This window comes from Rutidosis leptorrhynchoides, chromosome 4 (genome assembly GCF_046630445.1).
Source record: "Rutidosis leptorrhynchoides isolate AG116_Rl617_1_P2 chromosome 4, CSIRO_AGI_Rlap_v1, whole genome shotgun sequence".
NCBI lineage: Eukaryota > Viridiplantae > Streptophyta > Magnoliopsida > Asterales > Asteraceae > Rutidosis > Rutidosis leptorrhynchoides.
Genome location: NC_092336.1, coordinates 6,338,527 through 6,360,329, shown reverse-complemented (window position 1 = coordinate 6,360,329; position 21,803 = coordinate 6,338,527). Strand labels below are relative to the sequence as shown.

The 21,803-nt window shown below is 32.1% G+C and overlaps 2 protein-coding genes across 5 annotated transcripts; both read left to right on the top strand.

Moving 5' to 3' along the window:
* The first annotated feature begins 4,345 nt into the window (after positions 1 to 4,345).
* On the top strand, positions 4,346 to 10,796 carry LOC139839915 (nuclear poly(A) polymerase 4-like). 4 transcript variants are annotated; one of them, XR_011757149.1, is made up of 13 exons: positions 4,346 to 4,719; positions 4,857 to 4,934; positions 6,218 to 6,325; positions 6,527 to 6,589; positions 6,684 to 6,845; positions 7,377 to 7,490; positions 7,589 to 7,651; positions 7,911 to 8,240; positions 8,533 to 8,697; positions 8,833 to 9,459; positions 9,719 to 9,789; positions 10,334 to 10,414; positions 10,494 to 10,796. XR_011757149.1 is itself a non-coding variant. In XM_071830124.1 (13 exons), the coding sequence occupies exons 1-12, from the start codon at positions 4,609 to 4,611 to the stop codon at positions 10,367 to 10,369; spliced, it is 1,923 nt and encodes a 640-aa protein (XP_071686225.1). In that variant the 5' UTR covers positions 4,346 to 4,608; the 3' UTR covers positions 10,370 to 10,414; positions 10,494 to 10,796. The 4 variants fall into 4 exon arrangements, 3 of the variants coding, with proteins under 3 accessions (XP_071686225.1, XP_071686224.1, XP_071686226.1); XM_071830124.1 differs by having other exon boundaries at positions 10,339 to 10,414; XM_071830123.1 differs by having other exon boundaries at positions 10,339 to 10,796.
* Positions 10,797 to 13,321: 2,525 nt separating this feature from the next.
* Positions 13,322 to 17,751, top strand: LOC139904406 (hexokinase-1-like). The gene is made up of 9 exons (XM_071886344.1): positions 13,322 to 13,786; positions 14,469 to 14,616; positions 14,974 to 15,156; positions 15,278 to 15,352; positions 15,729 to 15,884; positions 16,338 to 16,436; positions 16,516 to 16,646; positions 16,951 to 17,032; positions 17,212 to 17,751. Exons 1-9 carry the CDS (start codon positions 13,515 to 13,517, stop codon positions 17,542 to 17,544), a joined length of 1,479 nt encoding a protein of 492 aa, XP_071742445.1. The 5' UTR covers positions 13,322 to 13,514; the 3' UTR covers positions 17,545 to 17,751.
* Positions 17,752 to 21,803: the final 4,052 nt, after the last annotated feature.

Genomic DNA, 21,803 nt, shown 5'->3' with positions numbered 1-21,803 from the left:
ATTGCGTAGACGTAATGATGGTAGACGACTGTATGGTTGGCCTTGGATTCAAGAACAATACCCCGAACAATACCCAATATTTCCTTAGCTTAAAACGGTTTGAAACCCGAATTAAAAACACCCTCGTATATACCTTATTATTATTAAACTTAAATTTAAAATTATAATTATAATATAAATATAAATATTGAGAGAAATAAGGTGCATTTCTGTGTCTAGCAAACTGGCGTATTTATAGTACTTTTTCATTTCCTGTAGCTCATGCGATCGCATGAGTTTTCAGTGTTTTTGCCATGCGATCGCATGGCCGCCTGATCCGCTTTTGTTTGCTAGTTCGTCGACATCAAATAGTGTTTTACTGTAGCAAATAGTGCTTACTGTAGCAAAAAGTGTTTACTGTAGCAAATCCGAGTTACCATTAACACCACAACCCAAAAAGACCCACGTAATTTGCTACCGCTATTCGATTCTCTGTTTCTTCGATCAATCCAACACCCATAACCCGGCCACTGTCTATCATCAACCTAACATCACACACCATCAAGCCACTAGTCTCGATCCTGTTACTGTTCGGTTGCAGCTCCAAGTACCATCACAAACTGTTGCCTAATCAAACACCACCTTCACCACTTCAAAACCCGTTTATTTATTCCTACAACTTCTTCATGTTCGGTTATAACCCACAAACCAAAACCCACTTGTAAAGTGATTAATTGTTGCTACTACTGTTTTGGTGTTCACTACTGCTGCCTTTGCCTTAATAGTCACCAACACAAACCATGAACCATCCAACCACAACCACCATTAAAACCGTCAAGAAACCCATCACAATAACAAACTGTTACTGCTGCAGTAACTTTACGTTTCTGTTTCATTCAATAATTACTGCTATGGCCGCTGCACCTTCGTATGTTTCTGTTTCTGCTATTCATCACAAGAACCACCATCAACAACTTTCATTATTGCTGCTTAGGTTTATATTTTTTTTTTCCTTCTTCTTTCTTTTCATTCAATCGACACCACAAAGACAGGAGTATTGTTCCTGCTGCTACTGCATCTATTTCTTTTTCTGTATTAATCGATTCCCAGCTCAAACCCATCAAAACCCACAAAACTGCTGTTATGATGTTGCTAATTGAAACCTATTACACAACCATTTTACTTCCTGTTCGATCACCAAAAGATATGACCTGCAACTTATGTTATTAAATTTTCGTTTCCAATAACCACCATGAACACCAGTACCATTACCTACCTAATCGATCACATATTACTACTTCTTTATTTCTATTTGATCAAATAACATATGCCACTGTTGTTCTATGTTATTCGCTATTAATGCAATTATTACCCAAAATCACAAGCAAGTCATTAACCATAAACGACTATCACAAAACCCTTCAAGAAAACCATTTATTACAGCTCATTTTCAATCCAGTTAATAAAAATAATAATAATAATAATAATACAGAATATATATAAATGGATGATGAAATTAAGAAAATATCGATGAATCAATTAGCCATTTGATCAATTGATGAACCGATTACCTGATTAATCGATGAAGGATGATAAGATGATGATCCTGATACGATGAAGATTGATCTTGATGAACTGCTATTCGTATTGATTGATGTTCGACGATGATGATAATGAAGTGTTGGTGAACCGTATAACTCTAGGGTTTTCTAACCAATTGCTTAAACGAACTGTTAGCTGGTAAATTGTTATAATAAGCTATTGGGCTGCAAGATCCATTGGGTCGTGTTCCTGTTTAGTTTTTTAAGTGGGTTGTGACCAGCTTTGGATTCTGATTGGGCTGCTATGATTTATAATAAGCGACGATAGTATAAGATAAAACAATATAAATTGATAATAATAATCGAAGTTAACGAGCAGAGTAATGGTTGGAGTGTTTGTGTTTAAACGGGAGGTCGTGGGTTCGAGCCCTGTCTGGGGCATTATTTTTAGGAAAAAGCTTTTAAAGGTAGTTTCTAGTATTATTATTTTTATTGTTTTTGTTATTATTAATTGTTGTTGTTATTAAGTTAATTATTATTATCACCGATATTAGTAATATGATTATTAGCATAATTAATAGTATTATCATTAAGTATTATTATTATCATTATTATTAGTATCATTAGTAGTAAATTTGTTATTATTATTATTATTATTATTATTATTATTATTATTATTATTATTATTATTATTATTATTATTATTATTATTATAAGTATTATTAATTATTATTAAGTATTATCATAAAGGTTATTATTGGTAGTATCTTTATGATTAAAATCATTATTTTTATTAATATCATTATTATTAAAAATTATTATTTTTATTAAAATTATTATTTTTATTAAAATTAACATTTTATTTAAAAATTATCATTTATTATTATTGGAATTATAATTATTTTTATTATTATAATTTTTATCATTAATAATATCATTATCATTATTTTTATTATTATAAAGTATCATTATTTTTAGTAATATTATTACTATTATTACTATTATTATTATTAGAATTATCATATTTATTATTATTATTTTGATCAATATTATTATTATTATATAAAGATACAACTTTGTATTATTATTTTATCAAATAAATATTAGATATATAAAAATTCATTTAATACATATAACATAACTAAATGACATAACTAATTTAATATTTTTATAGTAAATACTAATTATTTACCTAGAGTATATAAGATGAATATAGTTAATTAGATTATTTATAAAACATATAATTTACTAAAATAACATTTAATAACAATATATATAAATTTGTTCAATTACAAATATGTGTGTTAATATATATATAAATGATATAGGTTCGTGAATCCGAGGCCAACCCTACACTTGTTCAATGACGCCATATGTATTTTTACTACAAAATACAGTATAGTGAGTTTCATTAATCCCTTTTTAAATGCTTTTGCAATATATATTTTTGGGACTGAGAATACATGCGCTTTTATAACTGTTTTACGAAATAGACACAAGTAATTGAAACTACATTATATGGGTGAATGATCGAAGCCGAATATGCCCCTTTTGCTTGGTAGCCTAAGAATTAGTAAACCGATCTACTAATTGACGCGAATCCTAAAGATAGATCTATTGGGCCTAACGAACCTCATCCAAAGTACCGGATGCTTTAGTACTTCGAATTCGTTTTTATCATGTCCGAAGGATTTTCCGGAATGATAGGGGATATTCTTATATGCATCTTGTTAATGTCGGTTATCAGGTGTTCACCATATGAATGATTTTTATCTCTATGTATGGGATGTATATTGAAATATGAAATCTTGTGGTCTATTAAAATGATGGAAATGATTGATTATCATAAACTAAAGAACTCACCAACCTTTTGGTTGACACTTGAAAGCATGTTTATTCCCAGTTATGAAAGAAATCTTCTGCTGTGCATTTGCTCATTTTAGAGATATTACTTGGAGTCATTCATGACATATTTCAAAAGACGTTGCATAAGAGTCGTTGAGTTCATCAAGATTATTATTAAGTCAATTATATTTGGATATATTATGAAATGGTATGCATGCCGTCAACTTTCGATGTAATGAAAGTTTGTCTTTAAAAACGAATGCAATGTTTGTAAAATTGTATCATATAGAAGTCAAGTACCTCGCGATGTAACCAAATGTAATGTATTCGTCCTGATGGATTAGGACGGGTCGTTAGAACACAAACGGGTGCAAACACCTCATGCAATGCTAAAAGTCACAATACATACTAATTGAACGTGGGGGTGTTCATCAACTTGGTATCCAGTTCTCGATTTATTCGGTTTGTTTTGAATTTTTGGAGGCAAAATTGAATATTGAAACGAAAACTTAATTCAAATTTTAAAATTGAAATCGAACAAAAAATGGAATTCAAATACGTTTCAGTTTCGCTTTAAATCATAACTTAATCAAATAAAAATATCATAAGTTAATATACATGATAATAACATATCGATTTTAAATTCGGCTTTTGATTTTAAAAATCAGTTTCTCGTCTATATATATATCAATAGTATATTACATATAATAAAAATATAAAACCAAAAATCGGAGAAAACCAAACCAAAATCGAATCGAAATTCATTTTTAATAATAATAATAATAAATATATAATAATAATAATAATAATAATATAATAATATAAGATAATATAATAATAATATTAATATAAAAAATAATGAATAAATAAATGTTAAATATTAAATATTAAATATTATAAATATAATAAATAATAAATAATAAATTAGATGATAAATAAATAAATGATGACAAAAATATACTGATCGTGGTCAAAATTGCGAGAGAGAGAGAGAGAGAGAGAGAGAGAGAACGCGTTTTCGATCAAAGCCCCCCCAATTGATCTTCTGAATTTCTCCAAATTCCAAAAATCTCGTTAAATCCTCTAATCCATCCCTTCATATCTATCAAGTTTGGATCTAAGTTCCGAATCTCACTTTAAAAAAGTTACTTTCCTCGTCGGTTACGTTAGAATTAGGGTTTCCGTACATTATTAAAATCAAAATTAGGGCTTCCGTGTATTTTTATATAAATTCAGGGTAGTAATGGTGGGTTCTGAGGGTTTAGCTTCACCTAGACAGCATGGAGTTACTAAACCATTGTCTCTTGCTGGTCCTTCTGATGCAGATTTACTCAGAACTCAAAAATTAAATAAGGTTAGGGTTTCATATTTCATTCACGTGCGCGCACACACACACATACATATATCTATATGTATATTATTTTCTCTTATAGAATTGTGTTTGTAATGATTCGACTGGTTACAAAATTTTATTACTTTGGTTTATTGCAGTTTTTGGTAGATGCTGGACTATATGAAAGTGAAGAAGAAGCAGCCAAGAGAGAGAAGGTTCTTGGACAAATTAAGCAGGTTCACATGATTATAGATTTTATCCATATATTATGATAATAATATGATGTTTATTTAAGTGCCATTCCGGTCAAATGGTTTAGTTGATGAGCAGGTACAGTATATATGAGTATGCTTAGTAGGAAATATTGGATTGGTAGGATTTGTCTCGAGATTAATTATGACTTTAAAATGCATAGATTTTAATTTGTCACGAGTTAACTTAAGAGGGAGGGATGACCTTTATTAATGATGGGTGGAGAATGGATATTCTCTACATGCTAGTGGATAAATGACTTCCCTTTTATTCCAGGGTATTGTTGTTGTTAACGTGAGAGATATTGGGTTCGTAAGTAGGTCTTGGCCTTAAGAAAAACGCTTATTGGGGCTAATAGCAGTCAAACACATCTGATCTCTTGAGAAGTATGCAATTAAGCATGTTGTGATGAGTATAGTACCAAAATTATTGTCCCTCTAGGAACTCCTTGTGTGGTCGGTTAAGAACAAAGCTGTAAGACCTTGTGGGAAAGCGGGCATATTGTGGCTATGGTAGGCCCGTTGCACGGGTCGATGCAGTAATCCTGTCAATTGTATAAGAATTGTAGGCACACGTAATCAATGGATGCAAATTGTTTAGAAGGACATGAAGTATCTTGATTATTTTGAATGTTCATTCAGTGGATCTTAAATAAATGAGGCTCATGTACTACTGTCAATATGTTCCTAAATGTGTGCATTGATAATCATATATCATATAGTGAAACATTTGAAAGATGATTGGAGCTTGATTAGTTAAACTTATAAACTTTTTTTGATGATGGGTTGTAACACCTTTGTATAGTTGATTGTTGTTTTTTGGTTATACATCTGGAGCCTAGGGCTATAAAAATTGGGGGTGTAGTGAACATGACATGTAATACACATTGACACAAATAATTACCAAAGTGGGTGTACAGGCAAGAGCTAGATTATTATGTTGTATTTATTTTTATTATAAATAAAACTCAGACTTGCAAATAAAAATAACAACGTCAATAATTGACATTCATCAATAAATTGATTTTAATTAGCTTAAAGGCTATCATAAAACCATTAATCAAAGGAACTAGAAGTGAAAAGATGAACTTGAGACCCTAGTGTGACTTCGATACTCTTCTTTGTATGCTAGTGCTCACTGAATTATTTCATTTGTGCATTTTTACATCGTTCTTATGGATTAGAAAGTATTCAAATAATTTTTTAAAGTTCCATTCGAGATCAAAAGGTGTGATATGACTATGTTTATGTATTTTCATTTGGTGTAGATCGTAATCGACTGGGTGAAGGAACTTACTCGTCTTCGAGGGTACTCTGATCAGATGGTGGAGGATGCAAATGCTGTCATATTTACTTTTGGGTCTTATCGACTTGGGGTAAGCAAGTATATTTGACAGAGTTTATGAAATTTTTCTTATTGCTTGTTCTGTCTCATAGTAGTATGTGAAGTTTAAAATGTAAGCAAGACGAACCTAGTTACACTTTCTAGAAGTCCCGTTTGAGTTTGTTTTCGTATATGGAATGATTTTACATCTTTGTACATATTTTATAATCATGTTTTTTATCTCTCTTGGTAGGTTCATGGTCCCGGGGCTGACATTGACACATTATGTGTTGGGCCATCTTATGTGAATCGGGATGTGAGTTTTAATGTAAATCTAGTTAAGGCATGGGGATTGCTCATATACTATACGCATTTTTGACATCACTTTATCTTTTCTTGTATTGCTCCAGGAAGACTTCTTCTTTGTTTTGCATGAAATATTGACACATATAGAGGAAGTTACCGAACTTCAACCGGTTCCAAGTGCTCATGTACCGGTTATGAAATTTAAGTTTGATGGGATATCTATTGATCTTCTTTATGCTAGCATTTCTCGTTTAGTCGTCCCAGCTGTAAGTTTTTTTAATAATGATATTTGCATGAAATGCATGTCATTATAGATGGAAATTTTGACCCATTCACTTTAAATTTTGGCAAATTTGGATTATGTATTAACTCAAAAGATAAATGGGTTAAATGGCTAAATTTGTAAAGAAACATAGTTAACCGTGAAAGATATAATGATGCTGTGTAAAGTGCATTAAAATACTTGGTATTTGTTGTCATTACTATGTACTAAAATTGGTATACGTTGGTTTCATTGCTATGATTACATGAGTTTGGTTTTTATAGTCTTTGAGTAAGGAATAATTCTTAGGGCAATGGTTATGTAAACCATAAGCTAACCCATGACCGAAATTAGATGACTATGTGCACCAAACTTATGTAATCATAGTTATCAAACCAACGTATACCAATTGGAGTTTGAATTAGGTACATAGCAATGACAACATATACTAAGTTTTTATATACACCTTACAGACCAATGATTATGTAAAGCATATACTAACCCATGACCCAAATTGGGTGTAATCCTTTAACAGGACTTGGACATTTCTGATGTTTCCGTGCTGTATAATGTCGATGAGCCAACAGTTCGTAGTCTTAATGGCTGCAGGGTTGCTGATCAAATTCTTAAACATGTTCCGAATGTTGAGGTGACTGTTGTTGGTTCTTCACTTTGTTTCAAAAGTTTATAGTATTACCACTATTCTAAAAACTCGATGTTTTTTTCTTCGTATTCTTGAAATTACAGCATTTCCGTACAACACTTCGTTGCTTAAAGTTTTGGGCTAAAAGGCGTGGCGTCTATTCAAATGTAAGTCAGTTTTTGCTAGCATATATTAAATGGAAATATAAGTTTTCAAATTCGGCTAAAAGTAATTGCGAAACTGACTATTAGGCCCCTAAGTAACAGATAATCATAAGCAAAATCTGTTAATATCATCCATTCTTAACTGATAATTTTGGCTTACTCAATAATAAACCATTTTAGAACGCAAATCCATCAACACCTTTGATCATGCAATTTTTATGATATGATGTTTTGTTTTGCTTTTCTTGTCTATTTTCATCAGGTAACTGGTTTTCTTGGCGGCGTGAATTGGGCTATTCTTGTTGCACGGGTTTGTCAATTTTATCCAAATGCAGTCCCTAGTATGCTGGTGTCTCGATTTTTCAGGGTTTATACACAGTGGAGATGGCCAAATCCAGTTATGCTTTGTCCTATTCAAGAAGACGAACTTGGATTCAGCATATGGGATCCTCGTAAGAATCCCAAAGACAAAACTCACCATATGCCGATTATAACACCTGCTTACCCATGCATGAATTCTAGTTATAACGTCTCAACTAGCACACTACGTGTTATGACAGATCAATTTTTATTTGGTAATCAGATATGTGAGGTACGATATTGGCACTTTCTTGTGTTACTACTTTAGGTGGCAAGATGGGTGGGTTGTCTAGAACATGTTCTTTTATTGGATTTTACTGTAAATGGGTTGACTGCAAACACATACATCTCCTTCTTTCAATGTTTTTTTAATTAAATATTATATTATATATATTATATTATTGATTTCTACAATTACAATATAACTAGAGTAATGGAACCCGTGAATGAGAATGCTTTCGGAGGTTGTGTGCATTAAAAGTAGACTTCTGGTTAACCTGGTTAATGATTGTTGTCATATTCAGGAGATAGAAGTTAATAAAGCACAGTGGCCCACGCTTTTTGAACCGTACTTGTTTTTCAAGAGCTACAAGAACTACCTGCAGGTTGACATAGTTGCTGCTGATCCAGATGATCTACGTACTTGGAAAGGATGGGTAGAGTCTCGTCTGAGGCAACTGACCTTGATGGTAACATTTTTTATGTTGAATTCATTAAATGATCATATTACACATAAGTGGTTTTAAATTGTTGCAGTTTGGTATATATTTACAAGTGAAATCAACAATGCTCTAGCTGTTATTTTTTGACTTTTGACTATGCAGATCGAGCGTGACACACAAGGGAAGCTACAATGTCATCCTTATCCTCACGAATACATCGATCCTTCAAAACAGTGTTCACACAGTGCTTTCTTTATGGGATTACAAAGAAAACAAGGTGAAATAGTTGAAGAAGGTCAACAATTCGATATCCGTGGTACAGTTGATGAGTTTAGGCATTCAGTCAATATGTACATGTGCTGGAGGCCCGGGATGGAGATCTACGTATCTCATGTTCGTAGAAGGCAAATCCCATTATATGTGTTTCCAGATGGATATAAACGTACCCGTGTTCCCCGGGTCGTGAATCATCGGCCCGTTTGTGTTACGGGTTCTGCCGATAAACCTAATAGAAAGAGGAAATATGGAAGTAATATGGAGGTAGATAGTCCTCAAAGAAGACCGAGTCCGAGTCCATCGAGCTGCGGTTCTGACTCACCCGACATCTTTGTTAACGGGACTGTTAGCCCATTGCAAATAGAACCCGAGAGTACAGTCACCAATGTGGAATCAGGGTTAGAAAAGTCAAACGTTGTTTCGGGAAGCGATAGTCGGAAGTCAATGCCGGGGAGTTCAAGTGTGGGTGATTTCCAGTCTGCTTTAGATGAAGTATCGGAGGATAAAATCCAGGTGTTTGAAGTTGTGGTTTCAGTTTTGGTTTCAAAAAGTTTTTTTTTCGAGGTCTATAGAATGTCTTGGGTTAAAAAAAAAAAATTGCAGCATGAGATGCCAAGAAGATGAGAACGGCTTCTTTGGGTTTTTCATTATACAGGAAGCCTTTTCTTCGTTGGTTATATTGAATCAAAAGTTCACTTGTTAAGCTTTGCAACGTAAGTTGGCATATGGGGATCTAATATGTTGTTTTTTGGTTGTTTTGTGTCTTATGAAGGCAAATGCTGAACTCGGGATGGTAATAACCTCCATAGGCGCAGCTGACCTAGACTCAAACAAGGTTATGAGGCAAGTTTGTTATATTCATATATGTAACAATTTCGATAATGTTATGATGTTATCCCCAAGAGGGGCATTCCAACCTCTATGGGGAAAAGAGTAATTTTGGAGTTTATATAAACACCAATGGTCAGGTTATTTGATTACTTCAAGCTAAATTGTAAATGGGTTGAATGGCTCGAAAATGTTGGTTGCAACTTGGCTCCTTTTGTTTCATCTAATAACAAATCGGTCATTGTTCTAATAGGCATTTTTTGTAACCTTAGATCATTTTTTAAAAATTTAAAAAATGACAAAAAGAAGTGTTGATGGTCAGGCTGATCCATTTGGTATGCCTTAAAATATATTGGTGGCAATTTCAACCCATTTACAGTAATGTTAAAATTATGTGGACCAGAGTACTTCGCGTGTCTACCGTAGCCAACTTGGCCATCTTTCAACCCATGGCAAATAATGATCTGTTTTGACCCATCCTGTGAGTTACCCATTTGGCACGTATATTATTGTCTATACTGCACTGCTGCAGACCGTTGTATGATGGTTTCTGCGACAGGTTAGGGGTGACGACAACCGCATGAGAGAAGATTAGAGCTTGTTTCCAAATCGGAAGATGAATCAGAAGCCATCGGTTGTGGTAAGTATCATGCTGTTTGCTGGATTTTACTTGTTAATTCACCAGCAATGATCGTTTCTTTTCTTGTGCTGCATGCAAGCATCTGGAGTTCAAAGAACTTTAAGGTTGAACAGTTCCTTGTTTTGAGGCGGGATGGGGATGAAGGCGAGAATCCACAAGGCTGCTTTTGATGTATAATTTCTTTTTGTGTTCGTGTGTTATGGGAATGAGAACATGGGTGTTTAATAGCTTTTGTTGAATCCACTAGATTTGTTCTTTGATGTAGTCCTCTTGTCAGGTGTTGTGTGTAATTAATGGGTAATGATGTGGAGTCGTATGTTTAAAGTAAGTGACCAGTACTGAATGTGGGAATCTTGTTGGTATTGAAACGACACTCTTTTTTATGGTGATTTTGTTTTAACGCCTATTGAATAGGGCTGTTGGAGAGGTGACAAAATAGGCGGGTTAGGTATAATTACTCTTGCATGAAGATGGAAAATCAACATTCGGAAATGTACTATGAAATTGTAGGAATAGGATTGAGGTAGGTTAGGTTTTTGTCTATTTATCTTTGAGCTTGCCCACATTAGGCAGGATTAGGATTTTGGTAGGTTAGTTTCATACAAATACTGTATAATTTTTAACATGTGATTCCTATTCTCATGGTAATCTGTTGCCTACTAAAATCACAACAATGACAATATTAGGGTATATCACAACAATCGTCCTTGTAGTTCTAACGGAATGTTTTAACCAAAGAATAGTGAAAAATACAATTTTACCCTTCTTATAACAAGTTTAACAGAATTTTTTAACCGAAGTTAGTTGCACGACCACTATAAGGATGATTAGTGTAATCCAAATTAAACGAATGTTGTAAGTTACACTTTTATTTTTTAATTTTTTTTAACGTATACATTAGTTTTTTAATTTGTTTTCAGGGATCAACTAACTTATGGATCAAGTGCATAAGACAAATATCATAAAATTTATTAAGACTTCTCAATTATAGCATACAATACATTTAATAAACTATTTAATTATTATATATATGCATATTAGTTTACTAATTAGTTATTTAAAATTTGATTTGATAAAAGGTTTTTGTCTTAAAATGTAGGGCATAACGAATAAAAACGTTGATAATTTTTACATCATCATTTTTTAACTATACATCATTAAATTAAATATTTTACTAAAAAAATGCAATGTACAAGGCACGTTTAAATTATGATTCAAGAAAGGAATGAATATTTCTACAATATATTCGCTCTGAAACAAATAACGGTAGGATATTCCCAAATTACAACGACCCTTTGCTTTTGCTTATTTCCTACAAACTATATTTTTTTTCCCTTTAGAAAATAGTAGAATACTCCGTATATCGATGTCTATTTGGTTTACATAAAATTACACTAATCGTCCTTATCTTTTAAGAATACACCGACAGTACCTATGGTTTATACGACATTACACTAAACACTCATTGCCTTTCAATCTCCACCTACGCTTGGAATAGTGTCTTTCGGAAAGGTCAGTTGGAGCGAACCCAATCAAGCTCAGAAAGATAGTTGTCCTTATATTTTGAAAATTACACCAACCGTCTATGACTTATCTAAAATGTACGTTGATGGTCTCTGATTTACTTAAAATGCGCATTGATCGTTCTTCATATTAAAGCGCATTTTAAGAACATTAAAGGCTATCAACGTACACTTTCGGTCAGTCAGAGACAACTGGTGTAATTTTTAAAAGATAAGGGGGATTGATGTAATTTCATGAAAACCACAAAGACAATCGCCGTCTAATACCAAAATAATCTGGGACAATCAATGTAATTTACAAGAGATAAAAACGATCGCCGTCCAATACAAAAATAATCAGGGACAGTTAATGTAAGTAACAAGATAAAAAAGGTTAATTAAATCTTAATATAAACCGTTAAAATTATCGGTATACTTTACTCTTTTATGAAGAACTTTTACACTTTATACATTAATTAACAAATTTAAGTATTAATTTATACGTTACATATCTGACTAATGTATAAAGTTACACGGCACTCCGTATTTTTATGCATAAAAGTTATCCAAATCAATCTATCTAAGGATATTCTAATTCTAGTACTATTACAAATTTACAACATCTTTCTTTAAATATTACGGAGTAATATTAATATTACTCTGTAACTAATACATTTTATTTATGAGTTTTTCTAAATATAATTCTAATATACAACAACTTTGTTAACATTTTATTTATGAGTTGTTTTTCTAAATACTAATTTTAATATATAACAACTTTGTTTACATATTACGGAGTAATATTAAATACTGTATTAACTAAATACATCTTATTTATGTGAAAAAGATACATACAAAAGGCACTTTTTACATAATGAGAGATGTGTACACACCAAAGTTTATTCATATTTGAAGAGTAGTATAATATAATACAATAATATACTCCTTCGTCTCAATTATATAGTTCATATTTTTCTGTAATATCTCAAATTAGTTGTCTACTCTTTGATATAGATATATAAGAATAAAGATGTAAAGTTACGTATTACCCTTAATATATATAAATATAACAAAAAAGTCAGATAAACATAAGAAATAAAACTATAAAGTAAACAAATTTCTTAAAATTTGTGTTTTTTTGTGAGGAAAAATAATTTCAGAGCGAGGGAGATAACATATATTTATTTTTTAGTAATATATCAATAATAATTTTAGTGGTATTATTGCTTGTTACATATATTATTATTCTCATTTATACGGCCCGCGAAACAAATAAGGAAACTATAGTGAGATGCATGTAACCTTTTTCCACGTGGTTTTTGTTGTTATCTTTATCCATAAATCTTAAATCTATAAATAATAATAATTCGCTTGCCATCCAAACCTCCACAAGTCTCGGAACTCAAATTCATTCAACCTCTCTCATTATTTTCTGCTCATTCAATCACCCCCAATCTTAGGTTTCCTCTTTTCATATCCATCAATCATTCAATTAATTCATTATATGTTAAAATTTTATTCAATCAAATTACTTGCATTAGTTATAGTTTCAATAGAATAAAAATCTGTTGATCATTGATCAGTCATTTAATTAATTAATGGGAAAAGTCACGTTTGGAGTGGCGGTGGTCGGTGCCGCGGCGGTTTGTGCTGCCACGACATTGGTCCTTCGTCACCGTGTACGGAGTTCGAATAGGTGCGTGAAAGCTGCTGATATTTTGAAAGAGTTGGAGGAAAATTGCGCAACGCCTGCATCGAAATTGCATAAGGTTGCAGATGAGATGACGGTTGAGATGCATGCTGGACTTGCATCTGAAGGTGGAAGTAAACTTAAGATGCTCATTAGCTATGTTGATAATCTTCCTACAGGGTAACTTTCATGTTTATGTTGATTGTTAATTTATGTTGATGATTGTTTTCGATAAAGTCTGTTAATTTATGTTCATGTTTGTTTTGGTTAATTTTATATTTCCTTTTAAAATATATTTAATTAATGTTTGTATAAAACTCCATGTTCATGGTAAAAACTGACACGTAATTAACTTTGTTTGTTATTTTGGCTGATCTGAGATAATTTTGATCTGATACAACAGCCTTTCCCTTTGCATATTAATAGAGGTGGTAATTTCAACCCATTTACTTAACATGGGTGCTTTGAATTATGTTTTATCTCTAAATGGATGGTTTATAATAAAATGGTTAGAAAGGAATTTGGTCATAAGGTCAAACGTGACCCATTATGTGTTTTAAGTGCACATTAGAAACCTTTTAAATCATTTAATTCATAAAATTGCGTTTATTTTACTTATTCACATCTCAAATTAGATAGTCGCCCATTTTACCACCTCTATATACGGCTAGTGACTTGTTAATATTGAGATCCTTGTTTACAATATTTGGTACCAAGATTAGAACCTATATGTGTAACATCATAAATGCTTTCACTATTAAAGTCCATAGTTTCTTGACTAGTTTCTTTCACTTTCTATAACTGTATCGGTTTGAATATGTTTGAAGTTGAATTATATTTCTTCCTTCTTTTTCTACTTTAGCGACGAGGAAGGAGTGTATTATGCTTTGGATCTTGGCGGAACAAATTTTCGTGTTTTGCGAGTGCAATTGAGTGGGCAGTCTAGTATTGAATACCAAGAGTTTGAAGAAGTGTCCATCCCTCATCAATTGATGCTTGCAACTCCAGAAGTAAGCTTCTCTTTCTCTTGACACCTGTACATTACATTCATTAGAGGTGCCATAATGAGTGGGTTGTTTACTGGGTCAAGATGGGTTCGGGTCCTAACTAGTGGAGTCCGATAGGCTCAAATGATTCTACGCATTTCTTACATATTCAATGTATTAAATACCGTGAAAGAAACTACATTCTTGATAATAAGATAAATCGTAAGCATTTATATACACATTAGGCAACATTTGACCTGTTCCATAACTAATTTTGTACTTTTGACCCATTATAAATGCGTTGAACTGGCATAATGTATCATAACTTAACTGTTTTTATATAATTGTGGTTTCTAAGATTTGAATATTAATTTTGTATAGGAACTTTTTGACTACATTGCATCCGAGCTTGCTAAATTTGTAAATGACGAAGACGAAAAGTTTGAGATTGTTGCAGGCCGACAAAGGGAATTAGGGTTCACCTTCTCATTCCCCGTGATGCAATTGTCTATTAATTCAGGAACTCTTATTCGATGGACAAAAGGCTTCTCTATTGAGGGAATGGTGATTACACTAGTCTAATCTAGTTCTTCACTTGACTTATTACAAATATTTGAAACTATCCGCGTTGCATTAATTATAAAGTTTTTAAACTACTATTCTGTTTCGAAATTTAAATTTTCAGGTTGGCAGAGATGTGGTTGCAGAATTAACAAAAGCAATGAAACGACAAGGTGTTGATATGCGTGTTTCAGCATTGGTATGTTCCATCTGGTTTGCTAATTTCTCAGGCATAGTTTGATTACCGAGATAGTCCATGTGGTCTGTATCAAATTGCTGATTTAGTCCCTAGGCTTTTTTATGTGGATAGTCCTTGTGGTATGCAAATCATACTCGGATAGTCTCTTGCATTGACGGTTGTTAAAAATTTCCGTTAAATTAGGTCATGTGCCATGTACAAGACTATGAAATTTTATATATATTATTTATGGTACTCAGCGAATGTGCATCCACTGAGTTAGTTGATCGTACTAAACTATATTTTTTGTACATGTAATGTAATAGCGTAATACAACTGTACATTTAGTGTTTAGTTATGAACTTTGTGAAAGAAAAACTTATAATGTTGGGTGTAGGTAAACGATACAGTTGGAACATTGGCTGGAGGTAGATACGAAGACCAAGATGTTGAAATAGCTGTGATCTTGGGTACCGGAAGTAATGCAGCTTATGTGGAACGAGCTCATGCTATACCTAAATGGCATGGCCCACACCCTAAATCAGGAGATATGGTAACCAACTTTTCACCCACCTCGCAACTCCATTAATATAAAATATTTTTCCTAGAATTCGTGAAGGTGAAAAATGAGCGAGTTGAGTGTAAAAATGGGTTGTCCGGAAACATTACATGTTCATTTCATTATCATTTTTAAAGTTTTTTCTAAATTGACCGGAAGATTTTGTATTATTTCCATGGTAGTTTATATTATTAGAATAAAATGGTTTAGGTGGTTGTATGTTTTGGAAGACCGTTGACTGTTTGACCAATTTCTCACGAAGTTATTTGCTATGATATCAATAAGGATTTAGGAGGTATATTTATACCCATTTGACCAGTTAGATAAACATAACCTGAATCACCCATCGATAAGTGAATGGGTCAAAATTGCTTAGCACGTCATATTTGAAAGAGTCATAAGAGTGAAAACTAATACATAACAAAACATACTTGATTTGTTGTACAGGTCATCAACATGGAATGGGGTAACTTTAAGTCATCACATCTTCCATTAACCGAGTATGATAATACACTGGATGCTGAAAGTTTGAACCCAGGGGAACAGGTAACTAACTGTTTATTAATATGCAATTGAATTTGCTCAAAATGAGTATGTATTGATTTATTTTGGTATAAACTTTCAGATATTTGAAAAAATGATTTCTGGCATGTATCTTGGAGAACTTGTTCGTAGAGTTCTATATAAGATGGCCAAAGAAGCTGCCCTTTTTGGTGAAACTGTTCCTCCCAAACTAAAAACTCAATTCATCTTGAGGTAATCTATCAAGCTTTTGATTTTATCTATTAAAGTTCTAATTGTAGGTGGCATTTTCAACCCATTTTCCATAAACAAATGGGTTGATATGGCACTAATTTCTAACGGGTCAGATTAGTTAAGCGCCAAACTATATGTTAATATTAACAAAAGAAGTATGTGAAAAGTGTACTTTGTTTTTATATATTATAATACTTGTCCCAACTCCAATCATTTAGTTAGTTCATTTAATTTAATGCAAATTCAACTTCTTTATTTAATACAATAATATTGAAGCTTATTTACTTTGTGGTGCTAATTTCAGGACACCTCAGATGTCAGCAATGCATCATGACACATCCACTGATCTCATGGTGGTAGGGAACACATTGAAAGACGTATTCGAGGTACATACTCTTTATCATCTTTTTATCTATATTATCAGATTTTAGAGGGGTGATAAAATGAGTGGGTCGAACCGAGTTCTTAAGGTTCGGGTTGAAACAAGTAATTATTAGTCCACTCGACAAGTTTTTTATAACTAAAACAATTAAAATAATTTTGAATTATTATGAATAATTTGCAGATACACGATACACCATTGTCAACAAGAAAGATTATGGTTGAGATCTGTAATATATTCGCCACACGAGGAGCCCGTCTTGCTGCTGCCGGAATTCTAGGCATTCTAAAGAAAACGGGAAGAAACACCATTAGAGATGGAGAGATCTCAAAGACGACCATTGCAATGGACGGAGGGTTATACGAACACTACACTGAATACAGACACTGTCTTGAAAACACATTGCATGATTTGGTCGGAGATGAAGTTGCGAAACACGTTAAACTTATACTTTCCAACGATGGATCTGGCATTGGTGCTGCTCTTCTTGCTGCCTCTCACTCTCAGTACCTATGAGGTCTCGGTTTTTTGAAGATGGTTAATTAACAAGTTCATTGTCACATACAATATTTTTGAAGTCGATACATAGTGATTGAAAATTGTTGTTAAAGTTTCTCTTAAATTATTTTAGTATATAGGTTAGAAAATGGTTTAAATTATGTTAGATGTATGAACTAAACTAAGCATTAGTTTTGCTACTAGTTATGTGATTTTTTTCATATGAAGCTCATTTGCTAATATTTATGGTTAATAAAATTTGGAAAGTTGAATTCGTATATTGTTTGCATGATATTTGGGCCGAAAGTTAACTTTGAATAGTCTTAGGGTAAAAAGTGGACTTTAAATGATCTTTTTGCCAAGCTTAATTTCACAAGTTTTTAAGAAATTATTTTTTAATACAATTACCCTTGTGATATTGAGTGGTTTATTTCAAATTACTGGTAATTCTTTGAAGTTTTTTTTTTATTTTTTTATGCGGATGGTTTTCAAATATTACACGGAACATACTTTCAAATGCCAGTTAACTATTTCTTGTCAAAAGTAAGTTAACTTGTTAAAAGTTGATCAATGTAATTTTTCTTTTTCTTTTAAATTGTATGAATTTATTTATAATTAATGAACTTTAAAAATTCAATTTGATTAATTTTTTTTTATTGTACATTGATAACTTCTTATGCAGAATGATGCCACCATAGGTAGAGAAGATATATTCAATGATGTTTTACGAGAGAATAGAATCCAATGGATTAAAGATGCGAACTAGTGTTGGATTTTACATAAAATAGGGATTTAGCGCAAAATGTAAAGGGGCTTGGATGAGGTATAATTGTATAAATACCAAGCCACCTCCTTAAAATCACTAAGCCTTTCTCATTTCCACACACACCATCAACGTGTTTCTTCCATACTCTCTATTACTTTGTTAAGAGTCTAGATTTTAAATCATTCAAGAAAATTGTAGAATCAATACCATTTTGGTATTGATTCCTACAACAAATCATGGTATTGATTCCTACAACAAATCATTGTACAAAACAAAGATCAATATATCACAAGTAAATTTGTTTTAGATCCGAGTTTTGGTTTTGTTTATTTCTATTTATCATCACCATCATACACCTACTGTTCCATTAACAAACAATTAAACAACGAATTTGAAGCTAGTTTTATGTACCAACATTTTAGCATGATCGAGCCGCCAGATTATCTAGTAAGAGCGTCACCTGTCTGCCAAGGTATTGCAAGTTTGCAACACACTCCTTATCTAGGATCTTAAAACAGCCCTGAACCATATGACCTGGAATAGATTGACCATCTCCTAAAGTCACTGCTCTTGCCAGCTCATTGTGACGATCGCTCCAAATCCATATGGACAATACGTCATTCATTGATTTCATTGCGAGGTATTTGACCTCTATATGATACGTTTTGTAAACATTGCATTCTTTTGAAAAGGCACACCATAAATGAATATTTAAATCAAAGGTTTTCGACATCTGATGATTTCTACATATAGACAATCACCGTAATTAATAGTTTACAATAGTACTTCCGTTGACAATGCAGTCAAAATAAGATACATGGTGATGATTTTGTGAATGCAACGTTTCCTTGAAAAATATGTCATGTAAGACTCCATGCACATAGTTTGTCTAACACATAAGCAAACAGCGGAAGACTTCTAGGAAACCTGAGAATAAACATGCTAACAAGTGTCAACACAAAGGTTGGTGAGTTCATAGTTTTATTGTTTCGTATAATCTGTATATAAAGGTGGATCACAAGATTTCAGTTGTTTCATCCAGAAACGTGTATCAAAATATTCTACGAAATTGAGCACCCTGGTAACTAAACTTTAACGTTATAATAAGTACCCCTGTTTTAACATACATGCAACCAACATGTACAATACACACAATCCAACGTGTACTAAACTCAAATAGTATACGTCTGTTTTATAGTTCAGGCTAGGGTTTCTATACCTGGAACAAACGGAGATGTCAAGCCCTATGGATCCATATACTACTACTCGCGCCCACCAGTTCTTATAACCGGCAGTTACTAGTTACCAAAGCTAAGGGATTTTCGGTTCAAACTCGGTGTAGAATTTAGTATGTACTTGTATCCATTGCGTTTAAAATAAAAGTGCATGTATTCTCAGCCCAAAAATATAGATTGCAAAAGCAATTAAAAAGGGAGAAATGAAACTCACCTTAGCAGCATATAAAGTTATTCATCGTAATGTGACAGAAACTCGGATTACCAAATAATCGTAGATCTCAACCTAGAGAACATATGTTGGTCAATAAATGTCTATCAAGCTAGGTCAGGTCATAGTGTATCACAATCCTAATGCTCGATATCGTCATACAAAAGTTATCCAATGTTGTTTCAAAAAAGTCAATTTTGACAATAGTTCAACAAACGAGACGTACCTTATATAAGGATTCATTTACTCAGCTGGTAATATTTAAAAATCCATTTTATCAATCTTGTAAACAAGTTGTTTAAATCTTAATTGCAGATTCAAAAGCAATTTCAATTATCGTCAATCATAATTCAGTTGATCATATCTTTTAATCCGTTCATCGAAACTATTCGATATCTAAATGAAAAGTCATTGATTTTTCGCCAGCTTTCCAAAAACATGCATATCATATACTTTTTACCAGTAATATATGTATTTAATTCGTGATTCATTATAAACTGTTTAGCCACGAAATTTAGCACACAAGCATGTATAAATATATATACTCGAGCACTAGACATGGATACACAATTAATATATAAAAGATAAAATATGAGTGCTTACGTATCAATATTAAGATTCAATATTGTAGGAAAGTACGTAGACGCAACAGAGATGATAAACACTAGTTTGACTCACGAGCAAAACCCTCGAACAATACCCATAACCTCCTTAGTAATAACTCATATTTTCCTTAGCTCTATCCCGCTTGAAAACCCTTTTTGAAAGTGACACGCTCATGACCTCGTCGTAGTATTTTATGTATAATACTAATTAATAATAATACTACTAATAATATTAAGATTAATAATAATAATAATAATAATAATAATAATAATAATAATAATAAATATATATATACGGAGGAATATAGATAGAAGAAGAAAGTGTGCACAAACTGAAAGAATTCGATCAAATTTATAGATGTGGCCTGCAATCTCAGCTCATGCGATCGCATGAGAAGTGTATGGGGAACTCATGCGATCGCATGAGGTCCCTGTCCAGCTCAAAAGTTGTTTGTCACATTTTTTGTCGACATAATTATTAATAATATATATATAATATATATAATTTAAATAATTAATTATATATTATATTTAATTCACGTGCATAGTTGACTTGTAATTTTTGTTCCGATAAGTCGTACGTCATCACTTGACTTATGTCCCGGTTCCGGTTTCTCGAACGCATTTTCGTACGCTTAGAAAACTAACACTTTTCGTTTCGCGAATAGTACCTTTGTCAAAATATAGTCTTAAATTATCCATAAACTATACCACTCAAAATGTATCTTAAAATTTCGAGTATTTTGGTCATTTACTTCTATAAATCATCATCTCGTAGTATATACATATACATATATACAGTCTTCATTTTGAAATAGTGTTTTACTGTAGCAAAGTTACCGTAGCAAAGTTTTTTTACTGTAGCAAATAGTGATTTTCAAAAACACTGTAGCTTTTCGGGTACTGTAGCAATTCGAAAATACTGTAGCAAATTAGTGTTTTACTGATTCATCTTAAACGTTTTAGTTAACTTATTTAAATATCAATCGAATCAATAATCGAATGTTACCATCGTTTTACTAAATAACTTGAAATCATATATATATATATATATATATATATATATATATATATATATATATATATATATATATATATATATATATATATATATATATATATATATATATATATATGCACATTAAGTTATATATATATATTGTTCGTGAATCTTCGAGAATAGTCAAAGAATAATTGATTACATGAATATAGTTCCAAAACTTGAGACTCAACATTACAGACTTTGCTTATCGTGTCGAAAACATTAAATCACTTAAAGATAAAGTTTAAATTTGGTCAGAAATTTCCGGGTCCTCACAGTACCTACCCATTAAAGAAATTTCATCCCGAAATTTGAGTTAGGTCGTCATGGCTAACAATAAAAATGTTTTCATGACGAATATTAGTTGATAATTAGAGTTTTATCACCGTTGAATAATATGGATAAAACAATTCAATTA